Genomic DNA, 25044 nt, shown 5'->3' with positions numbered 1-25044 from the left:
TGGTTTTAAAGTTTTGGTGCAGTTTCTTCATCAGAAAGGATGCTCAGATAACAGAGAGTATGAGGTAACAGAAAGGATAAGAGGGTGCATTAAGTGGTGCATTTTCAACTATATTTTTGTAGTCTACAATTTTTTAGTCAAACATATCTTTGTGGGTTCTGCAGGCCGCACATGATACAACTTTGTATATTATTGCACGTGCATCTAGCAACCTTTTTCACACAGCAACTTCCCATTGAAATTGTTCGTTGAAGAAATTCCCTAAAATATTGTGTCATAACTTGAACTTGTTCAAATTCAAAGTTACTTCTGCAGTATTTTACCTTAGTAATGTTCATTAGGCTCTAGGCATTACGCCATAGGGGATGCTGCTGTTGGGGAATGTACTGTAGGCTATTGACTGGGACATGATCAGCTGCTCACCAAAGCTTTAAGTTCAGTGTCAATTCCAACTTAGTGTTACTTGCAACTTCCTCAAAAATATATATAAAAAGAAATTCCCTAAAATATTGTGTCATAACTTGAACTTGTTCAAATTCAAAGTTACTTCTGCAGTACTTTACCTTAGTAATGTTCATTAGGCTCTAGGCATTATGCCATAGGGGATGCTGCTGTTGGGGAATGTAGGCTATTGACTGGGACATGATCAGCTGCTCACCAAAGCTTTAAGTTCAGTGTTCATTCCAACTTAGTGTTACTTGCAACTTCCTCAAAAATATATATAAAAAGAAATTCCCTAAAATATTGTGTCATAACTTGAACTTGTTCAAATTCAAAGTTACTTCTGCAGTATTTTACCTTAGTAATGTTCATTAGGCTCTAGGCATTACGCCATAGGGTATGCTGCTGTTGGGGAATGTAGGCTATTGACTGGGACATGATTAGCTGCTCACCAAAGCTTCAAGTTCAGTGTCAATTCCAACTTAGTGTTACTTGCAACTTCCTCAAAAATTTATAACATATGGACGCTAATACAACTTACTGTCAAATATGTGAGCCTTTTGTGTGGAAGAAAATTGGGTTACATAGACAATGAGCTTGTGTACGTATCATACACATTGGTAAATACCTGTTTTTCCGTTTAAACCGGTTTTACTAATATTTTAAAAAAACGACCGTTTTTACTTCAGCCAAACCCTGCAGCCTTATTTACAAGTATACCTTTGTGACATAAGAGTAATACCTGAGTGAACTGAACATTTAAAGTATATAATCAAAGCAATATTTTACTGATTAACAGCATAACTAGGAAACACATGCATCCATGCAGCCTTATTTACAAGTATACCTTTGTGACATAAGAGTAATACCTGAGTGAACTGAACATTTAAAGTATATAATCAAAGCAATATTTTACTGATTAACAGCATAACTAGGAAACACATGCATCCATGGTAAATTGTTTGTTTCCACTGATAAACTTTTAAGCATCCATTACGTTGCTAACGCAATCTGAATCTATTATCTATAAAATGGGATGTGATATGCTGGAATGTCTGCATAGTGTTAAAAGCTACTCAATGACGTAGACTTGACAGTTGTTTATAAATAATGGGAAGATCTTTCTATTAAAGTCCACTTTCTTCGTTTGGGGTAAATCATTCAAGCAAACACAACAACTCTATACCGTATATATTTTATTTATTTTTACAACATCAGGTTCCATTATATCAGCATCTCTACTTAGTCTTCAAAATAAATTTTATCTCAAAAATTTTTCTCAAACAGTTTCTTTTCACAAGAATTTGTTTAAGGATGGATGCAAAAAGGTCTTAGCTCGATTCAAAAAGTGCCTCTAAAATTGTGGCATGTCAGACGACTTTTATTGACAGTAGCTGTTTCAATGGCAAACCACCTAAAGCAACACATGTGCATGCATTTGCTGTAGCCCATTGCGAACAGTTTGATACACAAGATGCATAAAAACCACTTACCATAACATAATTTAACTATTCACATATTTAGGGTTTTGGATTGGTCTTGAAAACAAGAAACTATACTGTACTGTATATTACCTCTTTTGGTTTCATCGTATCGAAAATTCTTCACAAGGGCATCGACACCTATCTTGAAGTCTTCATCCACGACGACTCGACCAGCTTTTTTCCCCATTGCAGCATTCAGCACCCCACTACTCCCTGACTGAAACTGTCTAAATGACTGGAAAGAAGGAAAATTTATGTAATATTAGTGAACTGAATTCTAAATTCAAGTGATCCCAAAAGAAATGATCTTGCATGCATAACACTGATAATAAAAGAGTCAAAGGGACTGCTAACCTAGTGTTCTAGTTACCCATTATGTCATTTGTGTACGTTGTGTACACACATATGTAGATCTATATATGATAACCTACAGTGCAGCACAAACACAGATACGGTCTATTCACAGTAAAAATGTGACGTTACTACAGTAGTTAAGTTCAACATCATACTTTGAGAATGGAAGAATGTCAAGGCAAGAATGTTTGCAGACAATTGGTAAGGGTCTATTAGCCAATTAAATCCCAGGCAAAGCTTTGTTGACTATTCCTACTGTAGGTAGAAAATACTTGCAATGGAATTGCTTTTAGCTTTGTATGTACAAAGCGTCTTAAAGTCTCAATATGTGTTTGCTGATGAACTTTGGAAAACAAACTTCCGAAGCAGGAAGACCAGGTGGGTTTAATTGAAAAAATCTGTCGCAATCTAAAGAAAGAAATTTATTTTCTGTTGCCCTTATGGCGCGAACGCTTTAACCGTAAAATCACTGCGACCGCCCATATCAACATGTTCATTACACAAATGGAACCTATATACTCCTACCGCCCACTTTTTTTTTACCCGATTCCACGGAGAAAAGGTCTGAAAACACCTGTTAATTCGTTGCAATCGAAAAAAATGACACAATTTTGCAAGCTACAATGGTAAGACAAAAAGAAAGATACTTTTCAAGAGAAGAAACCAAACACAGGCTAGCCACGAAATTGAAAGTAGTCCTAGGCCTAACTGTCATAAACAATACAGAGAGATTTGATTGGCGCATGGTTTGTTGGGCGGGGCTTGCAAAGTTTGATTGAAGCTTGTAGAATCTATGGACTTGTTAATAAATCTGGCGAACTTTATACAGCTCAAAATGTTTAACGACAGATAAACTCAATAAAAATAATGAATATTAATATGAAAATTGCATTGATAGGTGTCATTTTCACTGAGCTTTTAAGGCAGTAAGCTGGAAAGGTCAAAGTTGAAACTTGGCAAACACAAATTGAGACTTGAACTACAGCTGATCGCTTTTTACTGCACTGTCAAACAATAACCTCTAGAATTGGAAATAAAATCGGTTCTTTCGTGTCATAAAAACTTTCAGACCATAGGCCGATAGCTATTAGTTAAATGATGTATTCTGCCATGTTAAACATATGTGTGGCATCCAACAAACACAACTGGTTTGAAGACATGGTGTCCCTAATGTTGTGCATAGTTAAAATACATAGTTAAAATTCATACAACAATGAGACCTACAGTAGTAGTAAGTGACACTTTTGAGTAAATTTAATGCAATATCTTTAGCCTAACTACACCACCTGAAACTTGCCAAGATCATTAAAGATATAGCGGCATGTATTAAGGGTCCCTGGGCATAGGCAGAGAATAGTATAGACTCTAATGAGCATTGCAGAGAATCAAATCCAACATATTGCTGAAACGATTTTGTCTGGGTGGGGGGTTGATTTAGTCCCACAGAACTTGATCACATAGAAGCTACTTCTGGCTTGTCTCTGGCAGCAATTTGAAGACCAACAGCTCACCCACAAGCATCAACCTACACTGTTATTTTATGTAGAGTCTCAACGTTAGGCAATAAAGTGCCAAATTAATTTAAAGATTGTAAGAAATTCTTAAAATAAAAAATTTAATTAAAATACACAGATTTGTAAGTGTTTATATGCAGAATGGAAAGGAAAGGGAATCTTTGCCGTATTTTAATAAGGCTCAAATTGAACGGTCGTCCGGTTGTCCGAGACAACCAAAAATCACGTCAGACAACCTAAAACCCTGACAAGATTGTCCGACAGACAACCAGTAATTGCTGAAAGTGTTCAACACTTCAAATAAAACATGGAAAATCCCTATTCTTTAAAATCATAATCTGCCCCAAAAAGTGATAGTAGCTTGTTAGTATCGCCCCCATTCATATTAGAAACAAAATAAGAAATAAATCACATTTTATTACGTTCCGTAATGAGGGTAAAATCCTACACTTAAGCTGTATGCACACCCCTTTGCCTCGCTAACTTGCAGTTAGCATGTTCTGTTAAATAGTAAAGACAAAATGTGGATACTGTACATATATGCACTAATGGTTACGTAAAGTAATGTATACTTTGTACACTACAGACCCTGGCGGCCGTGACCACGCTTGATTTATACCCCACAGCCACATGCACGTATGACAAGCTAGCTGGAGTACAACGTGTATGCAGTGCTATACTGTGCATGTGGGCATACTGCATGTTGGTTTATGTTGCTGCAATGTACATTCTGTAAACCCTGGGCTTACCCTCTCTGTATCTGGAAATGATCGGAAACGATTACGAAAATCATTTTTCACTACCTGAGAATTCCCGCAACCCAACATGATCAATCATGAACAGTATCATGTACTGTACACCACATAAAATGTCTACAACTCTACACTCAGTATTGTTACCAGGAATTTAAAGGATTTGCTTCCACTCAGAAAAACTTGTGTCCCTAAAGTCATCCATGAAAACATGCACTTTTAAATACCTCTACAGGAACACACAATACAGTACTTAGTTATAAATGACCCCTGACAGACATTGGCTTGTGCGCAAACAAAGCCTACAGTGATATGTCTATAATGTGCTCACAGAAAAGTCAAATGATGAAAGCTGTAACTAGTACTTATACAACAACATGATTGTGCCTTGTTCCATTGTAACTCTAATATTCTTCAATAAAGGCATGCACATTATTAAAACATAGAAACAGCATGTCAGTCATTGTTAAGCGACACCGACGATCTGATACATCCATTGAAATACTCAGCAAGTACAGAGAAAGGCATTTTGGAAAGTTCTATCCAAAAATGTTATGCAGATGTGATATGCATGGGTTTTGACCTATTTTTGAAGCACCTGCATCATCACCTTTCACACAGCAATAATGGCATCTTGGTTGTTTCATTACTGTGAGGTACATGCAGCAATTTTTTGAAGATCTTTCACTTAGCTTCAGCAGTTATAAACTTAAATTGCATACAAATCAAGGAAATGTTTGACCTCACATGCATTTGCAGTGTATCAGTCTTTACCATTCACTGAGCATTTTTCTAGGATGGCAATATGGCTCCATTTGAATATTAACAAAAATTTGACAAGTAACAGCACATGAGTATTCAGCCCCTCCTTAAAGTATTGACGCCCCTCCATAAATTGCCGGTTCCCCTCCAACTTGGAGTACCTAGCTGTTTCCCAGGGGCCAAAACATTGCCATCTTCCTTCAATTTCAGTCTTATCAAATTAGCATGGTGAACAATATAGTGGCTATAGGCTGTGTGCTCTTGTATCAGGTCAAGGGTATAACATAAGATTGTACAACATTAGGGAACATGCTAGGATGTCTTCAAAGATTAAGAACAACTGTGTCTAAGGACCTATGCGTTGTAATTCATTTCAACTAGTTTATTTCTTCCCACAAAATTCAAGCTTATCTGTTGCATTGATCTGTTCACGTTAAAGCGCCCAATTTGGTTGCCTGATGTACCAAATTTTCAAATTACAGTAAAGAACTTCTATTCTAAGTAAATAACATAACTAATATCTGCAATTTATGAATCAGAATTGACCAGAGCTTAAACTATTCTGGAAATTATATTCATGATGGTTGAAAGTGTGACAATCTATAAATTTTCCAAAATTTGTTCTTTTTTTAATGGTGGTGTGTCATTCCATTGCTGCTACATTTGGGAATTCTGTTTTTATTTTTTTTATTAACACAAAATTTGCTATTGTAAGACAAGTTTTCAATTATATCGATGATGTTTTTAAAAAAATATTAGAGTATCGTTAGATAATATTCAATTTTTCCTGAAATAAAGTTAAAAAAGTTTTTCTTTAAAGAACAAAATTGAAATCAATAGTAACAATTATACCATAAAATTAAACCACAACATAAGCACATATATTAACCAAAAGCTGAAAATTATAGGTCCTGTCCTCTCAGAATTTTTTTTTTCTTGACTCTTGTTTCAGACATCACCCCTCCAAAATGATCTTGTTTTGGACATCACCTACCAATGGTTTACCTAATATATTAAACCTAATATTTAGTAATAAACCAAGTGATGTTCATTTAATGGCAATAATAATGAATTGAAAAGCATTTTAGTAAGTTGATACCCGTACCAAAAGAGATCTATGGACCCTTCCTAGGTTCCAAGTTCAAAACAAAGAAAAGGGATACAAGTAATCCAAGTGATCAACAAGACAATTATTAAACATGCTTGTTAATACTTACTTAGCAATATATATCAGTATATCACGATATGTGATGTTAACAAACAGCATCAAATTCATTTGAAATAATGAAAAATGCAAACACTTGTTTTATAGATTTGCATAAGACTGTCTTAAACTATGTTTCGGACATCACCACAACTGTATTAGGACATCACTGTAATGTTTTCTACACAACGCAAATCATATCAAAAGTTAAATTTGTAACAAAGGGGTCTTTGTTGTTGACAAGCTACAGTACCTACAAGGTATACTTAATGACAGTTTTGAACTTATAGTTCAAATCCTCAGTGTTCATTAAAAGTTACTTTATGAGCGTTTCGGACATCACTGAATGTATCGGACATCACCTTGGAAAAATGTTCACAAAGCTGCATAACAATAATACATATTTCAGCAGGTACCAACAATATGAAGTAATATTTTGCTGTTCAAACCTGTTCAAGCAACAAAAGTCTGCTTCAAAATATACACAACAGTCAGACAGCAGCAGATTTACACCAGATATTATGAATTTTTGAGGGAATGCAGTTTATTAAAACACCATAGACTGGGAAATCAACAAGGTGTACTGAAAAATAATGGCACTGTAAATTCTTGGGAAAACAAATGCCCTGAGGCACATATTTGAAATTGAACATCTGGACAGAGCTGATAGGTGAAAAGATAGGTGATAAGTGAAAATCTGAAGGCTTGGTATAAATGATAACCCCATTTTAAGTTAATGAATTATCACTGTTTACTACATACTCAATTCATACATATCCAGAATACACACATGTAGTTTAGATCCTCCTGCAAGCAGGAACTCGCGAAGAAGCCATCATTGGCTTATCAAAGCCGCAAGGTGACCGAAGTCAGTTACTTAGATTCATATTTAACAACCATGATTATGAATTGTCAATTGTCAACAAGTCTGTTACTTGACGACATACATTAATCTTGGAGTGACACAAACTCGGGACCTTATGATTGAAAGGCACCGGCGTTAACCACTGAGCTAACACTCCATAACACTCCACATAGTGACCATTCATTGACCACCATTAGCATAAAGTTAATCTCTGCTTCACCACATTCGTTACCTGTCCAGCATACCATTTGCATTGGCCAGCATTCACCAACACTTCCCAGAAACATCAACTTATACATTATTTTGCAGAAAATGGTATTATTATTGACTGCAAAGAAATTTTTCCCTCAGAAGGGTTATAGAATTCTTTTTAACTTTTACGGTTTCCACATTTCCATCATTACCTAGATGAAGTCTGCAATAATTGAAACAAACAGCAAATATTTACCATTTAATAAATATACAGATGTACACAGGAGACATCCCTACATAGCTAATTTGGCACTCACCTGTTCTAGCTAGTACTGTATCATTGAGTCTACTATTTAAACAATTTTCAGAGGGGAGGTATCATATCCTAAACTCCACTAGAATGCTTGGTCCTATTTTGTAATGTCAGCAATAACAACTATTTTGCACCCCTTCAAATGGTACCCACCCGCTCCCACCCCCTCCCCATGCACCTTTGAGCTGGATCTACCAATGTTGAAGATTTCTTCCACTGGCCTATACAGTAGCTAAGCAACAGTACTTAGCCTATACTAGTAGTACTATAAGTACTAGTTTAAATATCCTTCTTTATTGAGATTCATCATTATGCCTTGGCCATTATAATGTGAAAAACAAGTATTCATGGTTTGTACAAATACTCCTTGTCACATATGAATTTAATGATTTACTTTGTAAGATTGTTTTGATTTAAGCTTATGGCCTAAGCTTACATTTAAGTATAAGGCCTAGATGTTATGGTATACAGCAGCTCAGCAAATAAGTCAGCTTTATCTTTAATTTTCATAATGATAAATATCTGTATACTTATTGCTAAAGCTCTGAAGTCTGAAGCAACTCGAAATGAAAACATGGTCATGCATGATGCACCACTCTGTGTATATTAATACTTTAGACACCATCGAGTAAACCTAGAGGCTAGAGGTTTCATCACACAGTAAATCCGCGTACCAGTCAAAGAGGGTCATGTACTGTAATGTGTTCCAGGGAGGTACTAATAATCTGATATACTGCATTTATCTCCACATTGCCCATTGTGATTTACTAACTAGTACAGTAAATGTATATTTGGGCTTAGAGCAGCAGACAACACACAGTTACCTAGCAATGTCTGTACCTTAACATTATAGTTATAGTCGTTGACCAACATTTATAGGTTAGATCACCAGACACGTTCCACGGTCCTACTACTTAGCTAACATCTTCGCAAAGTACTGGTAGCTTTTCTTGACAACCATCAAGTTCCCATCAACAGTTAAACTGCTCTGACATAGGGTATTATACTGTAGATGCAAACTGATTCCATACATATAGAGCGACAGACGACACTGAGCGGTGTTCAGTTTTTCAAAGTGACGTTGACATACTATGCTGTAGACCGATGTGATAGAAACATGAGCTACTGTGCTACAAAACTGGTCTAGGCCTATTCCAATTGTGTGTAATTAACAAATACAATTCTCAATATGATATTGGGAATATCAAATTGGTACCGCCATGGAAGCTGGAACACATCACATGACAGTCCATGCATGGTACCCGGGTGCCCTTTGATGTAGTTCTTCTAGCCTATACATAGGCTTTCTATGGTTGTGACAAATAGCTTGATTCAAGCTATGAGCAGACAATTGCAGCATTACTTTCTATATACTGTGATGGCATCCTGTTACATGTTATGTCAGAAAAAAATTCACTACACGTTTTTTTTACTTCTTCAGTACTTGAACAGTAAATGATGGAAAATTGTAGTGTTTATGATGTCAGTTCTAGAAAAATCCAAGTAATTTGATGTTCCCAGTACATTCATACCCAAATATGTAGAATATCATTTTAGACTTGTCACAAGTCATCAAAAGATAAAAACATGTTGGTCAAATGACACCAAAAGTTTAGAAGCATGCTGTTGTAGGATCTTAGTGTATTCTAGCACACTGAAATCAACCAATTGAATCATTCAGTTGAAACTAACTAGTGCTGTTTTACAATATGTTGGATTCACAAAAGTGATGTCCGAAACACATGGTGATGTCCGAAACATACTTTTAAGGTTATTTTGCTATAATATTTGGTAAAGATGGAAAAAGTTTTGAGTAGTGCAGTATGTATGTTTGTAATAATAGAACTTGTCATAATATATGAAGTGCTCATCTATTGTGTCTTTTTTTCAAGCAACATAAAGCAATATTAATTAAAACTTGTTTCGGACATCACTGGTGTTTCGGACATCACACACATGGACGGAAAAATTGAAATGGTTATAAAATCAAAACGGATGAGTGGAAATGTGTCATGTACATACTGTAGTCGAGGGAGTACTTATGCTTTAACTAGAGTAACAAAACAGTCTTGTGGGTTTTAACATACTTCATATATTAGTTGCTTCATGACGTTTCGGACATCACCAAAATGTGGACGGAAACATTTTGCATGTTGTTTAACTTTATCGTGTAGTAAAATGTGGCTGAATGGACATGCATCTGATACATATTTTATTTGATACAACTATGACAGTACTGAAAAGGCCCACCACTTTCAACATTTGTTATTTAACCCCAAACTATGCCACTCATAAATTGGTGTATAAATGTGAACGGAAAAAGTGATGTCCGAAACACTGGTCCAGTTTCGCAATACGCAAATTCATCGATGAAATTTTCTGAAATATTTATGAGAGGGAATCTATAGCCACAAAGTTCAATCATGACAAAATTTGGAGTAATCCTCTTTTGGAGTTCAGAATAGATCAAAGTACAAATTGTGCAGTTTAAAAATGGCAACATTTTCCGTCCACATTTCGGCACTTCTGGGAGTATAGCATACCATATGCATATCTCAGGAAATTGTCTATGCTACGGTAGGTACAGCTAGGTGGACTCTCTCCATGGGGATAATATTTGTACCTCTAGAATCTCTAATTATTTTGTCACAATGCTCCAAATGCCATTTATGCTAATTTGGGCGCTTTAACGTGAACAGACCCATGATCAAGTGTTTCTACTGTATATGTGAAAATGAAAGATATTTTGACCATAAGATCAGGATTTCGTTGAAACCTCCTTACTATAACGTAGGGGACAGTCATAGTTTGGGGTGTACCAAGGTGGCGGAGTGACGTTCAAGTCACTACAAAAGCGTTTTGTTGCCAGCATGTGCGATATGGCTGCTGTGTATTAATTTCTGTGTTCGTCTAACTTAAAACTAAAAGGTAGAGTGTAGGCGTAAGTTCGGCATAATCTGATGTGCACAATTAAGGTAGGCCTACAAATAAAGACAAATCTTGCTTGTGCTCCAGGCTTTAGTCATGTCATGTTTTCCTTTAAATTCCATTTCGGCCTAGACTGGGCTTTAACAATTAACGGTTGGCCTACTCCTATCAGTATCACTGAATCAAACAATGTATTGTAACTAGTCTAGACCTCACTTAGTAAGCCCTTGCAGTACAGTAAAGTAGGCTAGGTCTATGCTATAGGCTAGGCTATAACCTATGCCATATACATTTAATGTACAGGCTAAGCGCAATGTGCCTAGGCCTAGCAATAGACCAACACTGTATCAAGTGTTCCATACTTACTCCTAGGCCTATGTAGTGGAACTGGCATTTCTACTATACAACTGTATACAGGCTGTCAGAAATGACAAACAGCGTTATCGTCTGCATTCAAATATTCAAAATAGCATGTAACAAAACTAACACAATGATCATATTATCGCCGTGTCTTTGTAACCGATTTAGGTACTTTCAAATAAATCCTTGCATACTTACAGTTAGATTAATAGTTTCCCTCCTATGAATTGTTTTAGCATAGCTAAGTTTCAGTTAGGCCTAACACAGGCCTACTGTGCTAAAATGGTACTGTGCTTAGTTGCACTGTACGTCTGCTGCTAATTGCGCGCGGCGGATCAAAACTTTTAGTGACGTCATATACTAGTCTGTTCGGTTTGTAGTTTCACTGAGAACTGTTACACCACGTTACTTTTTCCAGCAGACTTTCGCTCACTTTGCAACACGCGTAAACTGCAATGACTCAGGATATATTTTCAAATCAGAGGATTGGAAATTGTAAGTTGCTGTTCAAACCAAATATCCCCGGCAGCACTAGTTAGCCAAGTCCTACATTTGTCGTAGCAGGTGTGATGATATTACGGATGCAGAATTAAAACATGTCCACTGTACGGGCAAGCTAAGCCCCATCCTATACACAAATGTTGATGTTAAAGGTAGTCAGTATAGGCCCCAAATTATAGCACGCTATAATTGCTAGAAGTTTTCAAAACATACTTTCCTGGATGTCTTTACTCTCCAATTTGTTCTAAGGCATTTTTATGGAATAGTTCAGTATACGCACAAGTCACATTCTGAAATAATGTAGCCAGTACTCTAGAGAAGTGGGTTGCGGGAAAGGGGAATTTTAGGGAAGGAGTAAACCTGGGAGTTTCATTTGGGCTGAGTAAGTTGACGTTGAGGTTGGACAGTACTTTAACTTGTCCATCATGTAGCGTGCCGGCCGGGTGTGATATATTTCTGCCTATCACGGTACATGTATAAAGATGGGTGCGGGGCGGGGAGGGGTGGTCAACAGCTAGTGAGGTGAATCTCTGAAGAAGAAGGATTCACATGACTAGTTCACTTTGCCAGGTCAGTGTAGGTCAGTAATTAAGGCCTTAAGGCTGATAGTCATGGGCCCATAGGGAGTGAACTATATCCACCATATGCATCGTGCTTCTGTTGTATTCCTTATTCCAAACAAGAGTGGCCCAACATTCAGCCATTACCCATACATGACTGTATTCAGGCGACGGGAAAGTTATTCAATGCATGCGGGTCCCAAAATTGACCCAGGCCTGGTCCTTTAGTTACCTCCCCTCCCCCCAGCCCCTTCTCGTCAGACCTGAACCGAACCAAAAACATTTACAAGATTATCACACGGGGATTCGAAGTTATGAAAAGCAGTACTAGCAGGGTCCGATACTATAAATACTATAAATTGCCGTATAGGGTTACTTTACCTATTGAATATTTATAAAATGACATTCAGTGACGTCTGCATATCATACACCGTAGCCATGAACCCACGTAATCGTCTTAATCTTACCTGATGTGTATAAAAGAAATTCACTTCAAAACGATGGAGGTTTATGACTAATTTCATTATTTTGTTGCCTAATATCGTTTTCGTTTTCGTTTCGTATCGTATCGTTTATTTTCAATTGCAATACATACACACATACACAATTATTATACAATACACGAAAAAATAACATTAAACATAAGTATGGAATCAAAAGAAACCAGATGAAGCTAGTTGGCTTTTCTAGTCTGGCCCTTTAACTGAGATGCCTTCAGTACGTTAACAATTACATTATGGTGGAGTCAACTTTATAATTTCATGTAGGCTTATCTTATCTGATATAAATATCCCCCTTATAAAATTGGTTGAGGATCGCCGAATAACGTATACACGTGTAAATATGATATGGTTTGATTCGAATGATCATGATGAAAATTCACAAGCCATGTGGTGCAAAATGTAGCTTCGAGGAATATGAGGATGACTTTATTCGTGTATTAAACAGTATCCCCCCCCCATACCCACCCACCCCCTCCAATATAATATACAACATCCACAATAATATTGTTGCATATAGTATTACCCGTTTCACATAGCATCATACAATAATATTGTATCATAATAATATAATATAAAACATCCACAATAATATGGTTGCATATTGTATTACCCGTTTCACATAGCATCATACAATAATATTTTATCATAATAATATAATATAAAACATCCACAATAATATTGTTACATATTGTATTACCCGTTTTACATAGCATCATACAATAATATTGTATCATATATACTATAATATGAAACCTCCACAATAATATGGTTGCATATAGTATTACAATTGGTACCGTACAATGATATATTATGCTTACAAATTATATTGGTACTTTTATTAAGATTACAGTACAATAATATTGTATACTAGTATCATAGTAGCATGTGAATTGGCTGCTTGTGTTAGGGACACGATATTGAGATGAGATTTCTTGAACTAGCCTTGGTGATTTTGTTTTTCCATTTCCATATCAGTGTCACATAGTGTTCCTCTAGCTGGTTTATCCCTTAAAGCCCGTACAAATTTAGATTCACATGGATTCGTGAACAGAAGATGAATCCTTCTAAACACATTACACATTCATCAACCAATCCGTGCGTGTACCAAAGCTGATTGGAGGAGAGCCCTTCTTAGGCCCTAATTCATTGCGAATTGAAGAGACGACTAAGTTGTTGCATTTTAAGATTGAGGTCGTGACCGTTATCGTTCATGCCACGTTTCACATATAGACCGATCCGCACATTCGTTAGCAAAACAAAAGGACATCATTTCTGTATTCATTATGCAAGCAGTATACACTTTAGGGAATACTTAACATCTTTCTTAATCCATTAAGCGTTTATAAAGAAAAACAAACTGTGAAGGTGCATTCAGAAGAAACAGAATCTGTCGTAATTCATGAAACATTTAACATGTATATATGTGCACATCATCCATTAGAAAACTGAAAGCCTTTTAAGTCGTGATTCATGATGTAGTTAATACATGTGCGAATACGTATATTACTTACTGCGCCTTCATTTAATCAATTGCATGTTTAACACAATTGAATGCATGCATGGGTGCCATCAGAATAAGCAACAACTATACGTGTATCAGAAAGGGCAATTCAATTGTAGAATATCACGTGATTAATTCACAGCGCAGTAGCTCTGTGGCATATACTGCTCACAGAGTTGTCCAATTCTCTCGAGGTTCCCTCTTATGAAAAAGGTAGTGTTTTTGTTTGTGCGCGCACGTGTGTTTGCAGTCAGGGGAGTCAACCAGGGGTGAGGGATGGGCGACACGTCCCCCACTTTCTGAAGGGTGTGGGACACACTTTGAAATGCCCCCCCCCCTCGCCCCCTCCAGGTTTAGTGTCTGGCTCGTATTGGCGATATGCCTGATAGATCAGGCTCACAATGACGCGTGTATCTCATATAGGAGTTCAAACATTTTGCTAAGAGATTAGTAGTAATTTATGTTTTATTCTCATCTGCTCACACCCTCGATGAAAAGTAGAACTTTCAAGTGGGTTGGTGTAAGAATTACGGATTTCTTTTATAGAATGATTAAATGAGGAACCGCGCCCATACACTGCTGAGGCTATCTGCTAAGCCTATGTGCAAAGCTGCTAGTCATGTTCTTGTTATAGCCATGTTACCCATTATACCTCAACTTTTAGTTTAGTAGTTACGTACAGATATGTTCACAAAATATTTTATATGTGATTAAGTTAACTGATGCCAAGTACAGGGCAGTATCCTGTTGGGGGGGGGGGGGGGATTTCCACTTCCCTAATGGAAGTATAGGCCTACGATAATGTGAACGCCTGGACAATATGCGCTATTTCAGTTAGTCAGTAGTGTGCAACCTCAAGATTCTAGGCACGTATTATAGGAATGACGTTCAAAAAAAATGGTACTTTTTAAGGAAAGTCACACAAGAAAGAAATTGGGCATGAAAAGCCAAACAATCGAACGACTGATCCGCTCTCAACATATATAGTCCCCATACATGTAAGTCTGTGACGGTGCGATCCTCGTCTTAAGATTTATCCTGCGTGAACAATGCAGCAGTCTTATGTGAAAGTACTGTTCATAAATATATATTAAATACGACTATATGATTTATATAGGCCTATCAGTTTCATTGTTAGCCCCCTATATCAATGCCCCAATGTTTTAACTAAGAATATTGAGGCAATGTCCCCTACACGACCCAGCCACATCAGATAACACCCCCCTCCCCCCAGTAGGTCCCTTTTGTTGGCATGTAAAACAAATAATGATAACACAACCTGAAAATTAATATATTGCCCATTTGGCTTCCCCTCAGCATATACAGGCTTCAGCTACTATGAGAATGCCCTAGCGTGCTTCATATCTTCAATTACCTGTGTAAAACAGATTTTACCGAATTTTCTATAATTTACCTTTCAAGTCTTTAGGGCATGAGGGGGGGGGGGGTGTAAAAATAAAGAATGTTTAGATGCAACTAAAAAGGCATGGGAAGTGCTATTTCCGGCAATCTGGGAGTTAAAACTATTTCTGGCTGGGCTACGCGCCAACCGATGCTGGAGCTCCGCTTAGATAGTGTCATGGTCCCTTTTTGGGAAATGGCCCACCCACTAAAAATCTTAAAACAGGCCCTGCAGTATAAACGCACATCAAAGGGATCACTATGTAACATTTGCAAGACACATAATGTTTTTTCGATGTTCCTCAATTGCCCCTATGTTTCCGATAAAGTGAATGTGTCCAGATATATATATATATATACATATACATATACATATATATATATATATATATATATATATATATATATATATATATATATATATATATATATATATATAAACTTATATGGCTAGGAATCACTCAGCCTGCTGGCTTTCTGGTTCACTTCCTTCTACGATATAATTTTTAGTACATTTGTCAAATTGTAGGATACCTATACATCCCTTCCCAAACCCAAGCCCAATCCAAAAGGAAATATCCTATTTGTAAAAGATAATTGCTTCTCTAAAGCAACGTTTTTCGACTTGTTAACTAAAACTGAAATTGCAATTTTTTATATGTATTCCCAAAACAGGTATTCCACTTTTAACTAAACATAATTTGTCTCACGAGTAAAACGTTGTCATCTTGAGATATATCAATGTTGCTTGTTACGCTCGTCGATCTTGTAACAAGAAAACTGAAACATTCAAGAAGAACAACCACACAAACTGGAATCAAGAGAGAGAAAGAAAGAGACCACGGGATGGGGTCGCTACTGCAGAAAAATGAAATCATACAAAATAAAAATGAAAGAAGAAATTAACGACGTGCTAGTCAGGGACTGCACATCGTTTTTAGGCAGGTGAAACATAGATTACACCGATATTATACAATTTAGTAATCCATCACTGATTTCCAACTCTGACTCCCTTCCCCTAAAATATTCCTAATCCCTCAAAATACATCTAAAACGCATTCAAATTACTTCTCCCCATTAAAAAACTCTTTATCTGCCCTAATAAAAAAAAGGAATAGAACAAAACTTTAAGCATACTGCTCATCCACTAAAGAGCCATGTGTAAGAGAATGTGTAAAAGTAAGTAGGCCTGACGTTTGGATCATAGCAGGATCTACTTCAGAGGCTAATAAAAGTTTTGGAAGAAAAAAACTAAATAAAAAAAAATATATAGGACTATTTATATCGATTAAATATGAATTAAAGGAGACAATTGTTCATTACTATAAAGCTAAACCATTTCATAACAGTATAGAATCTCTTTCGCTTTAATCCCTTTCAAGTCGTAAAAACATGCGAGTGGCTTCTCATCAGTGGCAGCGTTTCTTTGTATGATTACGGGTGTATAAGCCTTTACACTTTCCCCTACAAGTGGTGACTTGCACAAACCGCCGATCTTGAATTTTATTCGATTAATTTTCGACGAGCACTAACCATCAGCCAATCAGCATTGAGTATCTTGTGACGTTTAAAAATCATAATAATAATAATACTCTGAAATCGCGACGAGTCTGCATTAGATTCATTGCAGAGCAATCTTACCGGCTGATTTCAACGAGAAACTTTTGATCACTTTTACCAGGTATGCCTGCATTGCAGTTTATATGAAACAAGTCATCTGATTTGCATTATAAAAAAAGGAAAGAAAAAGAGTTAATATATTGGGCAAACATTCAGACCAGCAAAACACGGAAACGTTTTATGTGCCACTTTATAGATTTGTTTGAAATGTCTTGTTTTCGATCTCCTTTGGAGTGAATTATCGTGACATTTTGTCAATTACCACAGCTGGTTAGCAACGCGTCTAGCAAATTATTGGTCTTAATGACACCGGTGGTCTAGAACGATTTGAAGGAGGTACTCACTGCGAACGAGACTTGGGGAATACAAGATCAAGTATATAGATATATACAAAGATAAGAGAAAAAACACAGTTTTGAAATGAGTTCATTAATTTCGATTCGACACGGATAGCAAAGAATCTTCTCTTTTTGATTGTTATAGTGTACTTTATCGCGATAAATCAAAGGTTAATATCAAATGTGAAACTCATTATTTTTTTTGGAATGGCATGACGTCAAACGGAACCAAGAGCATTGGATTGGTTGAAAATGATCATAAAATGAAATTATATATTTTGAAACTAAATATCGTCCGTGCAGAGGATGTTGTCTGTGTATCAATGTCTCCTTTCTGTCTCCTATATAACGTGGGAATCATTTCATCCTTTGGACAATAAAGAAGTTTTTTAAATCTTTGAAGAAAAAGAATTTATAGAAACAGAATCTCTTATAAGCGTTGCTGGATTTATACGAGCCAAAGGAAACGCCTGTTAATTATTGGCTTGGTGAAATATTTGTGTTTTGTCTTCTATATTCTGAAAGGAATGGAGTTTTCTCGGAAATGGAACAAAGGAAAGCTATAGTGCCGTCTATGCAAAATACTTCACCAGAAAGATAAAGCAATTATTATTTAAACAGCATCTTCCTTGGAGCAACTTTTTTGGAACAAAATGTTGTTTTTTACTGCCAACAGTATTCGTAATTCTATATTATTCTTTCCCTCATAAAGTTTTGTTATATCCGAATTTTGTAACCAACTAAGAGTGATACTTGAAAGTTTAGTAGCTAAATTGGGATTCCAAATGATCAGTCTTTCTCAATTTGAGTATACTCATATATATAGTGTTTGAAAACTTGAAATATCTCAGTCACTCACACAATATGACTATCAGATAGTGCGTGAATAGGAAATTGATATTAAATCCTCTATTCATATCGTACTGATCCACACGCATGATTCGGTTTGTTGAATCACCTTATAAAGAATGTTGTGTTTTATATAGATTATCATAGATCGATAAAAGAGAGGAATTTGATAACATATTTGATTCCAAACGCTATATAAAGAAAGTGAATACAGCGGTTTAATCAATCGACACCCACTCAAAGATGCAAATCAAGTTAAGAGAAAAGCTAGACGCCAAGTTTTCTATTTCCATGAATAGCCAAATGAATAGTTTGTGAAACATCGATGAAGGGATTTCCATAATCTCCACGTATATTCTGTGTTAATAAACTATTACCTGATATCTCCTGGGCAGGTTTGTGGTAATTTGTGTTACTAAACATATAGTTATCGTTTAATTGACATCGATATAAATACTGCCACAACACATCACGAGGGTGTCGGGGAAAGCTTAAACGTAACTTCAGAAACAAGACAGACCAGTCACGTTATAGAACTCTTGTAAAAGAAGGATTGTAATGAATATTAGTCTAAGATGGAGTTGCAGAATGCAACATCTTCACCATATTTTGTGGAACCTTCGACAGAATCTGCAGCGGACAGTCTTCGTGCTCACGACATCGGACATACCGTCCGATGGATCGTAGAGACAGCGGTCTTCTTCATTTCAATCATCCTCAACAGTTTCCTTGGGTTGGTCTTATGGAGAGACAGAAAACATTTCTCTCGTATTAATCTAGTCGTTTTTCATCTGATGATATCTGATCTTCTTATTACGTTCTTCAACATTCCCGCCAACGTCATATGGATACACACCAAGGCATTTTTGGCGGGAAATCATGCCTGCAAAATTATTACGTTCCTGGAGCAGGCGAATCTATTCTCCTCGTCATTTATCGTGGTGGTCATTAGTTTGGATAGATGTATGGCCATTGTCCATCCTCTTAGTGTCCGGCAGGCGGACTTGAGATGTAAAGTGATGCTTACAGTAGCCTGGGCAGCTAGCTTTATTTTCAGCATTCCACAGGTAAGTAGTATACCCGTATGTAGGCACAGAGCTATTACGTAATATCACCCTATGTACACTCATTTTATAGCGCTTCCTTATACTATATAACCACGTGAATATTCGTTCTGCTTTGATTTCATTAAAAACCTTTCATCTGGAATACATATAACATATACATTCAATACGGCTAGAAAATTTTTATATGGTGATCACGGTCCAATTTTTAGCGAATTTGTCAAAATATAGTTAAATGTTTCCAAATCCATTATCACTGAAGATATGTCGTTTCATATGCTTCGAGATGTTGAGAAAGCTAAAAAAAAACATAAATATAGCCTCCTGCTTTGAAGATGATAGAAATTCTTTTACAAGTATTTACCATGGAGGTTCTCACCATCCAAATTATTCAAAACGTCGTCGTTGATCAATTTAGACACTTAAATGTCTTCGAGAGTGAAAATGCTTGTCCTAGTTCAATTTTAGATGGAGCTCTTTGTACAATATTTAGCTTCTGGTAATTTTATTGTATGAGGACAATTCTGAAGTGCTTTTCAAACAGTCTGGTATGTAGCGGCGGTAAACATGTTATGTAGCCTACTTGACCTGCGGAAGCACTATATATAAAGGCAAGAGGAACACTTTGACCACATTTGATGACCAGCCTTGTTATCTTTCTCGTAAGTATGAGGAGGGGCCGAAGGGGGGGGGGGGGGTGGATGTGATGTACAGATGAGTTTCAAGTCAGTTGTGTAAATCCTATCAGATCAACTAACTGTTCTGAGGAAGTTTATTATTTGTAATGAAACCACTGTGCAGTAGACCTATAGCCAACAAATAAAACGAAACACTATTGGAACATTTTATAGCATGATAAGTGATATAACACAAAGTTGCAAGTAATTGTAAGGCCTATATAGATACGACCGCAACGTGACACGGTTTATGTCCGGCTATTGTACTCTGTATACGGACAAGCTGATTTTGGTTATATTCAAAGCATTTACGGAAAGCTAGGTGGGTATAATAGTTGGACTAGGAATATGGTTCGATTATGAGATATGTTGCGGTTTCCAACTGTCCATTAAAATGTCTTCCAGTTTGCACAAATCCGGTGGCCGAGACTTCATGGACTAGTCAGTAAAGGAATGCAAATGGACTTGAAGGTAACGTAATTCGTCAGGTTCAGTTAACCAAAACCACATCAGTAACCATCATGCATTATAAACACAAACAGAGTAAAGGTTTGCAAGCTAAATATAAAACATTACGTAACAATATATACAAATATACAAATAATATGTACAAATAATAATATATACAAATTCCTGTAGAGTTGACTCAAATTCTCATTTTAGAAGAATTATATATATCCAACTGGCAAGGAGTCCCATAAATACATCAGTTTATGTTATCTATAGGACCGTGTGTCATTAAAGTAAATTGCACATGAAGTGGTATATAAGTGAAACAGCAACCACACTCAAAGTGCAATTTATAGTTCAGCCATCACCATGCACGTCCAACCGTTTTGCCTAGTAGTTTGAGTACTGTTGCAATGTAGGCACATGAAAGCATCCGAAAATCCGCCATCTATCTTACTTGAAATTGAGACTGCGTGATTTGCGTTTTGTCACAAAAAAAAGTGTTCAATCATTCCTGGTAAATGTCAAAGGGGCGCCATCGCAATTTTCCCTGTAAGGGTTTGCGCTCGCAAAAAATACTGTTAAAAAGTCCTTCAGCAATTAACGAATGATTTCTGTATACTGAGAGAGTTCGCATGAACCCGACTATGGCATTTCAAGTTCACATAGTACCGAAAAGATTTGCTCAAAGATTAATTAATATTTACTGTAAATGCTCGCAAGGAAAATGAACAGAAGCGTTTCTTAGAAAAATTACTTTTTTTTTTTAGCCAGACTGCAATCGTCATTATGCTTGGTAATACTCACAAGGGGATTATCACCAATGCAGTGTGACACAATGCTTCAGTTTTTAATTTAGCTATACTATATGTTTCTTCCTCAAAAATTTTTGAAATCGAAATTGCCTTTAAGGAGTAATTGAAGATACTGTAATCTGTAAATTTAACAGGAATATATTTATAATACTAGAAGGCGAACGAACGAATGACAAGACTTTGACATCTGACGTTGAAACTCCATTTTTTGCCAAATAGTGAAGTTAAAGGAGACAGATGTGATATCACACAAGAAATAGATCAACTTGTATTCTATCTTTCTTCAGAATTCACATCTTAATGTCTACTTCAAATATGGGATTTATCTCTATCAATATGTAGTCACTTTTATATAATACATTATACATCCCCTTATAGGTAAAGTTGGCACCCGGTATATTTCATGTAAGGTGACTATTATAATGTATATGTGACAATTTCAACTATCAATATCTCGTAAATGCTATGTCGGACTATGTCGTATGTAAATTTCACTGGGATGCTTAAAATAATTGCCTCCTGTTATAACTCAAAAAAAATTAAAACTATATACATCATGACTTTCTTCTGTAGGAAGACGAGTTTACTGATAGCACACACACCCACACACATACTGCGTATAGGGGTGATGATTATATCCATTCTTACGGCAGGCTTCTACGAGACCTCCTGTTTCATTGTGAAGAGTGCAGAGAACATAACAAGTTCTGGCAAGTGTGATCGTTTTCACGCCTATGTCTACTCCCACGGGATCAAACACGTGACGTCCCATCCTACGGACGACATATAAACTGCCTGGCCATCTTCTTCATTTTTCCTTTCTCTCTTTTATCTGAGTTATTTTCTCTCCTGCAATGCTGCATGTGTGCGGAGGAGTGGGGACATTTCAATTAAGGAACTATACTTGGTTCAGTATAACCGCAGCGCCCATGACGAACTATAGGCAACTCTGCTGAAGATTACATACGACAGCTATGTAACAGCAGGGAGTTGTTATGGAACTCCCTGGTAACAGACACTTTACGTCCCGATACAAAAACCAAACTTCATCAAATTCACGGACATGGCTAGCTATGTGAGAGAAACTCCGATTATTGTATATATATTCCACACTATAGTCACGTATCAAATTAAATCTAATCAAGTAATATTGATGTATGACAATTTAATAGCGAAAAAGTTATTTTATAGGCATATATCCATCCATCCATCAATATTATTATTAAAATAATTATATAATAATTTCCTTTTCCATTTAATTTGCTTCAATCATCTCTTCTGCACAAAAAATTATGTTAAAAAGAAAGAAAAATTTGTTTCATGACATCAATAGCTTCATTTCCTTTATCAGTAGTGCAAGGAATCTCATAGCAGTTATATTTCTTTGTGTTTTCTTGTTATTAATAAATATATATAGATACATTTCGACACTCAAGAGAAATGAAAGCTCATATTTGAAAGTATAAGTAATTGTTATTGTTAAATCCATTTTGCAAAAAAAATCAGGGGATGTTATATATGTTCTGTAATTCCCAAAAGAAATATAATTTCGTCACGAGGAGGTAAATGACCTCTCGTTTTCCAAATTAATTATTTTCATAATTCGGAAGCCAGGCCGATTCTGTCAGACTTATGTCTCTTACAAAGAGCTTGTGTGCCATAAATTTAGTAGTGTAGCCCATTACCATCGTACACCAACAGTTAACGCTGGCAAAGAGGTTATATAGAAATGGTTGTTGACTTCGCTATACCGGTGGGAAAATATCTTTGGCATGACACTGAAACTTAATCCGGTTCAATATAATGACACACATATAAAACAAACCAAGAAATGTCTGCATTTGCCATGGATTAAATTTCATTGGTATATGTTTATGAACGATCTGCTTTCAAACCTGGACCATATATAAATTTACGAACAAGTGAATTCGTCAAGTCACTTAATTCACAGATTCTCGCGCTGAAGATGGACACAGGCGTTTCCGAAATAAACACTTTTTGGTAAACAAGTTCTGTGCTCTGTCAATGTCATCGGTGTTGTATACTGTACCCTGTCCGTTTGAATTATTGTATGTGTTAAGCAAAATATGTTTTCTTTTTGACAGCATTGAATATAACCGTAAGAGTCCGAACAGTCGTGTCCCGTTTGTCACACATTACCACCCATCCGTCAGAGCCCTCTATATATATACCAAGTTTAAAACGAGTTATTGATTTGACTTTTGAGAAGTTATATAACAATAAAGATTAACAAGTATTTTTCAACTGCACATGAAGATCCGACATCATCAGTGCCTTAACTAACTCATTCCAGTCCTTTATCATTATTTCAAAGGTGAAATATTATGAAAATAGCCAAAGAAGAATTACTACCGTTCAAATGTTTCCGTGTTATTTGGGCAGTGCAGTGACATACCAAACCGACATGACTTCCGCCTAAAGTAATCCTGTTAAAAGTGATCTCGAAAAACATTGTAAGATAATTAATTAGAGCGGGGAATGGGGATGGGGGAGGGGAGGGGAGGGGGGAGGAGCGTAATATCAAGCAGGCTTAGATTACTTCGATCATGGAGCTATAAACCTATAGCTCCATGCTTCGATATACCCTAATCTGTTTTTATGGAAGTTCATTATATATCAATGCGTGACTAGAATACGAATGAGGTCATTTCATATGATACCATGGGATGGAACCTTGCATGTGCCCCTATCTATATAGTTCACAAGACGTTAGAGTCCCGCGAACGTAGACGTTGGTACTTGAAACATTTAAATGCATGTAACCATAAAAAGTAGTGCATTGAGTCTCGGTTAAATGTCATGACAAGAGCTCACCAGATAGAACGTTTGGTGTTTTACATATATTATATAATGTCCCTCAAGTTGCTAGATAGAAACTAAGCTATATAACAGGCGCAATGTCTAACAACAAGTTTAACATGTTATAATCATTGGTATAAAGGCTGACGTACACTCGTATGGTGCGCACGTAGCTCGCGCACGTACGCAGGATCTTCAATGTGGTTGTATATATATTTATATATACGTTACTGAAGACTCACATTAAAAGACCGTCCTAGGCAATCTGTCAACTGGTTTTATAATTAAGTATGCTAAGACACAATATGGTGATACAATTTCCAGTCATATTAATTTGTTTTGTAACATTTGTCAAAATTTGTGCTGACTTCCTCTCACTAAAGCCCAGGAAAATGTGGACCTTTGAATGCATGCATGGGGATGGTGGTTGCGTACGCACCCATTGTACCCCTTTGCGTCTTGGTCTATAGATGTTGCTCGGATGCAAGCTTTGACAAACGGTCAAACAGTTGATATGAATTCTGCACCATCCCTCCCCCCCCCACGACTCCCCCACCCAATCCCCTCAATTTCAATCTCTGTCCCGTGTCGAGGTCACTGTTTGTAATGGACAATTGTAATATTTTATATTCAAAGACGTTGGACAGAAGATGTTGATAAAATGAAAGATGAAATTACACATATATATAGACTACCATTGAAATCTTGGCGAACTTGGAAAAAGAGTCATATATAGCCCGCATGAGGAGTGTGACTGGTATTTAGGCCACCTCTCC

General features: G+C 36.5%; 2 protein-coding genes across 4 annotated transcripts in view; one reads left to right on the top strand and one right to left on the bottom strand.

The window, feature by feature from the left end:
* LOC139979048 (3'-5' RNA helicase YTHDC2-like) overlaps nucleotides 1–11674 on the bottom strand; it is a 106596-nt gene extending 94922 nt beyond the window's left edge. The window contains exons 1-2 of one of the 2 annotated variants that reach the window (XM_071989686.1): nucleotides 11368–11674; nucleotides 2016–2160 (exon numbers count right to left, since the gene is read on the bottom strand). In XM_071989686.1, coding sequence (XP_071845787.1) covers nucleotides 2016–2112 — 97 coding nt within the window. In that variant the 5' untranslated portion in view covers nucleotides 2113–2160; nucleotides 11368–11674. The remainder of the gene's footprint in view (nucleotides 1–2015; nucleotides 2161–11367) is intronic. The other variant, XM_071989687.1, reaches the window with a different exon arrangement.
* Nucleotides 11675–17045: 5371 nt separating this feature from the next.
* The window catches only part of LOC139979060 (gonadotropin-releasing hormone receptor-like), a 65556-nt gene continuing 57557 nt past the window's right edge, over nucleotides 17046–25044 (top strand). For both annotated transcript variants that reach the window (XM_071989706.1, XM_071989707.1), the window contains exon 1: nucleotides 17046–19509. In XM_071989706.1, the coding sequence (XP_071845807.1) occupies nucleotides 19018–19509 (492 nt within the window). In that variant the 5' untranslated portion in view covers nucleotides 17046–19017. The remainder of the gene's footprint in view (nucleotides 19510–25044) is intronic.

The sequence above is a fragment of the Apostichopus japonicus genome, chromosome 13, assembly GCF_037975245.1.
Source record: "Apostichopus japonicus isolate 1M-3 chromosome 13, ASM3797524v1, whole genome shotgun sequence".
NCBI classification, from domain to species: domain Eukaryota; kingdom Metazoa; phylum Echinodermata; class Holothuroidea; order Aspidochirotida; family Stichopodidae; genus Apostichopus; species Apostichopus japonicus.
The sequence above is the reverse complement of the archived record's forward strand: the minus strand, read 5'-3'. Positions and strand labels throughout refer to the sequence as shown.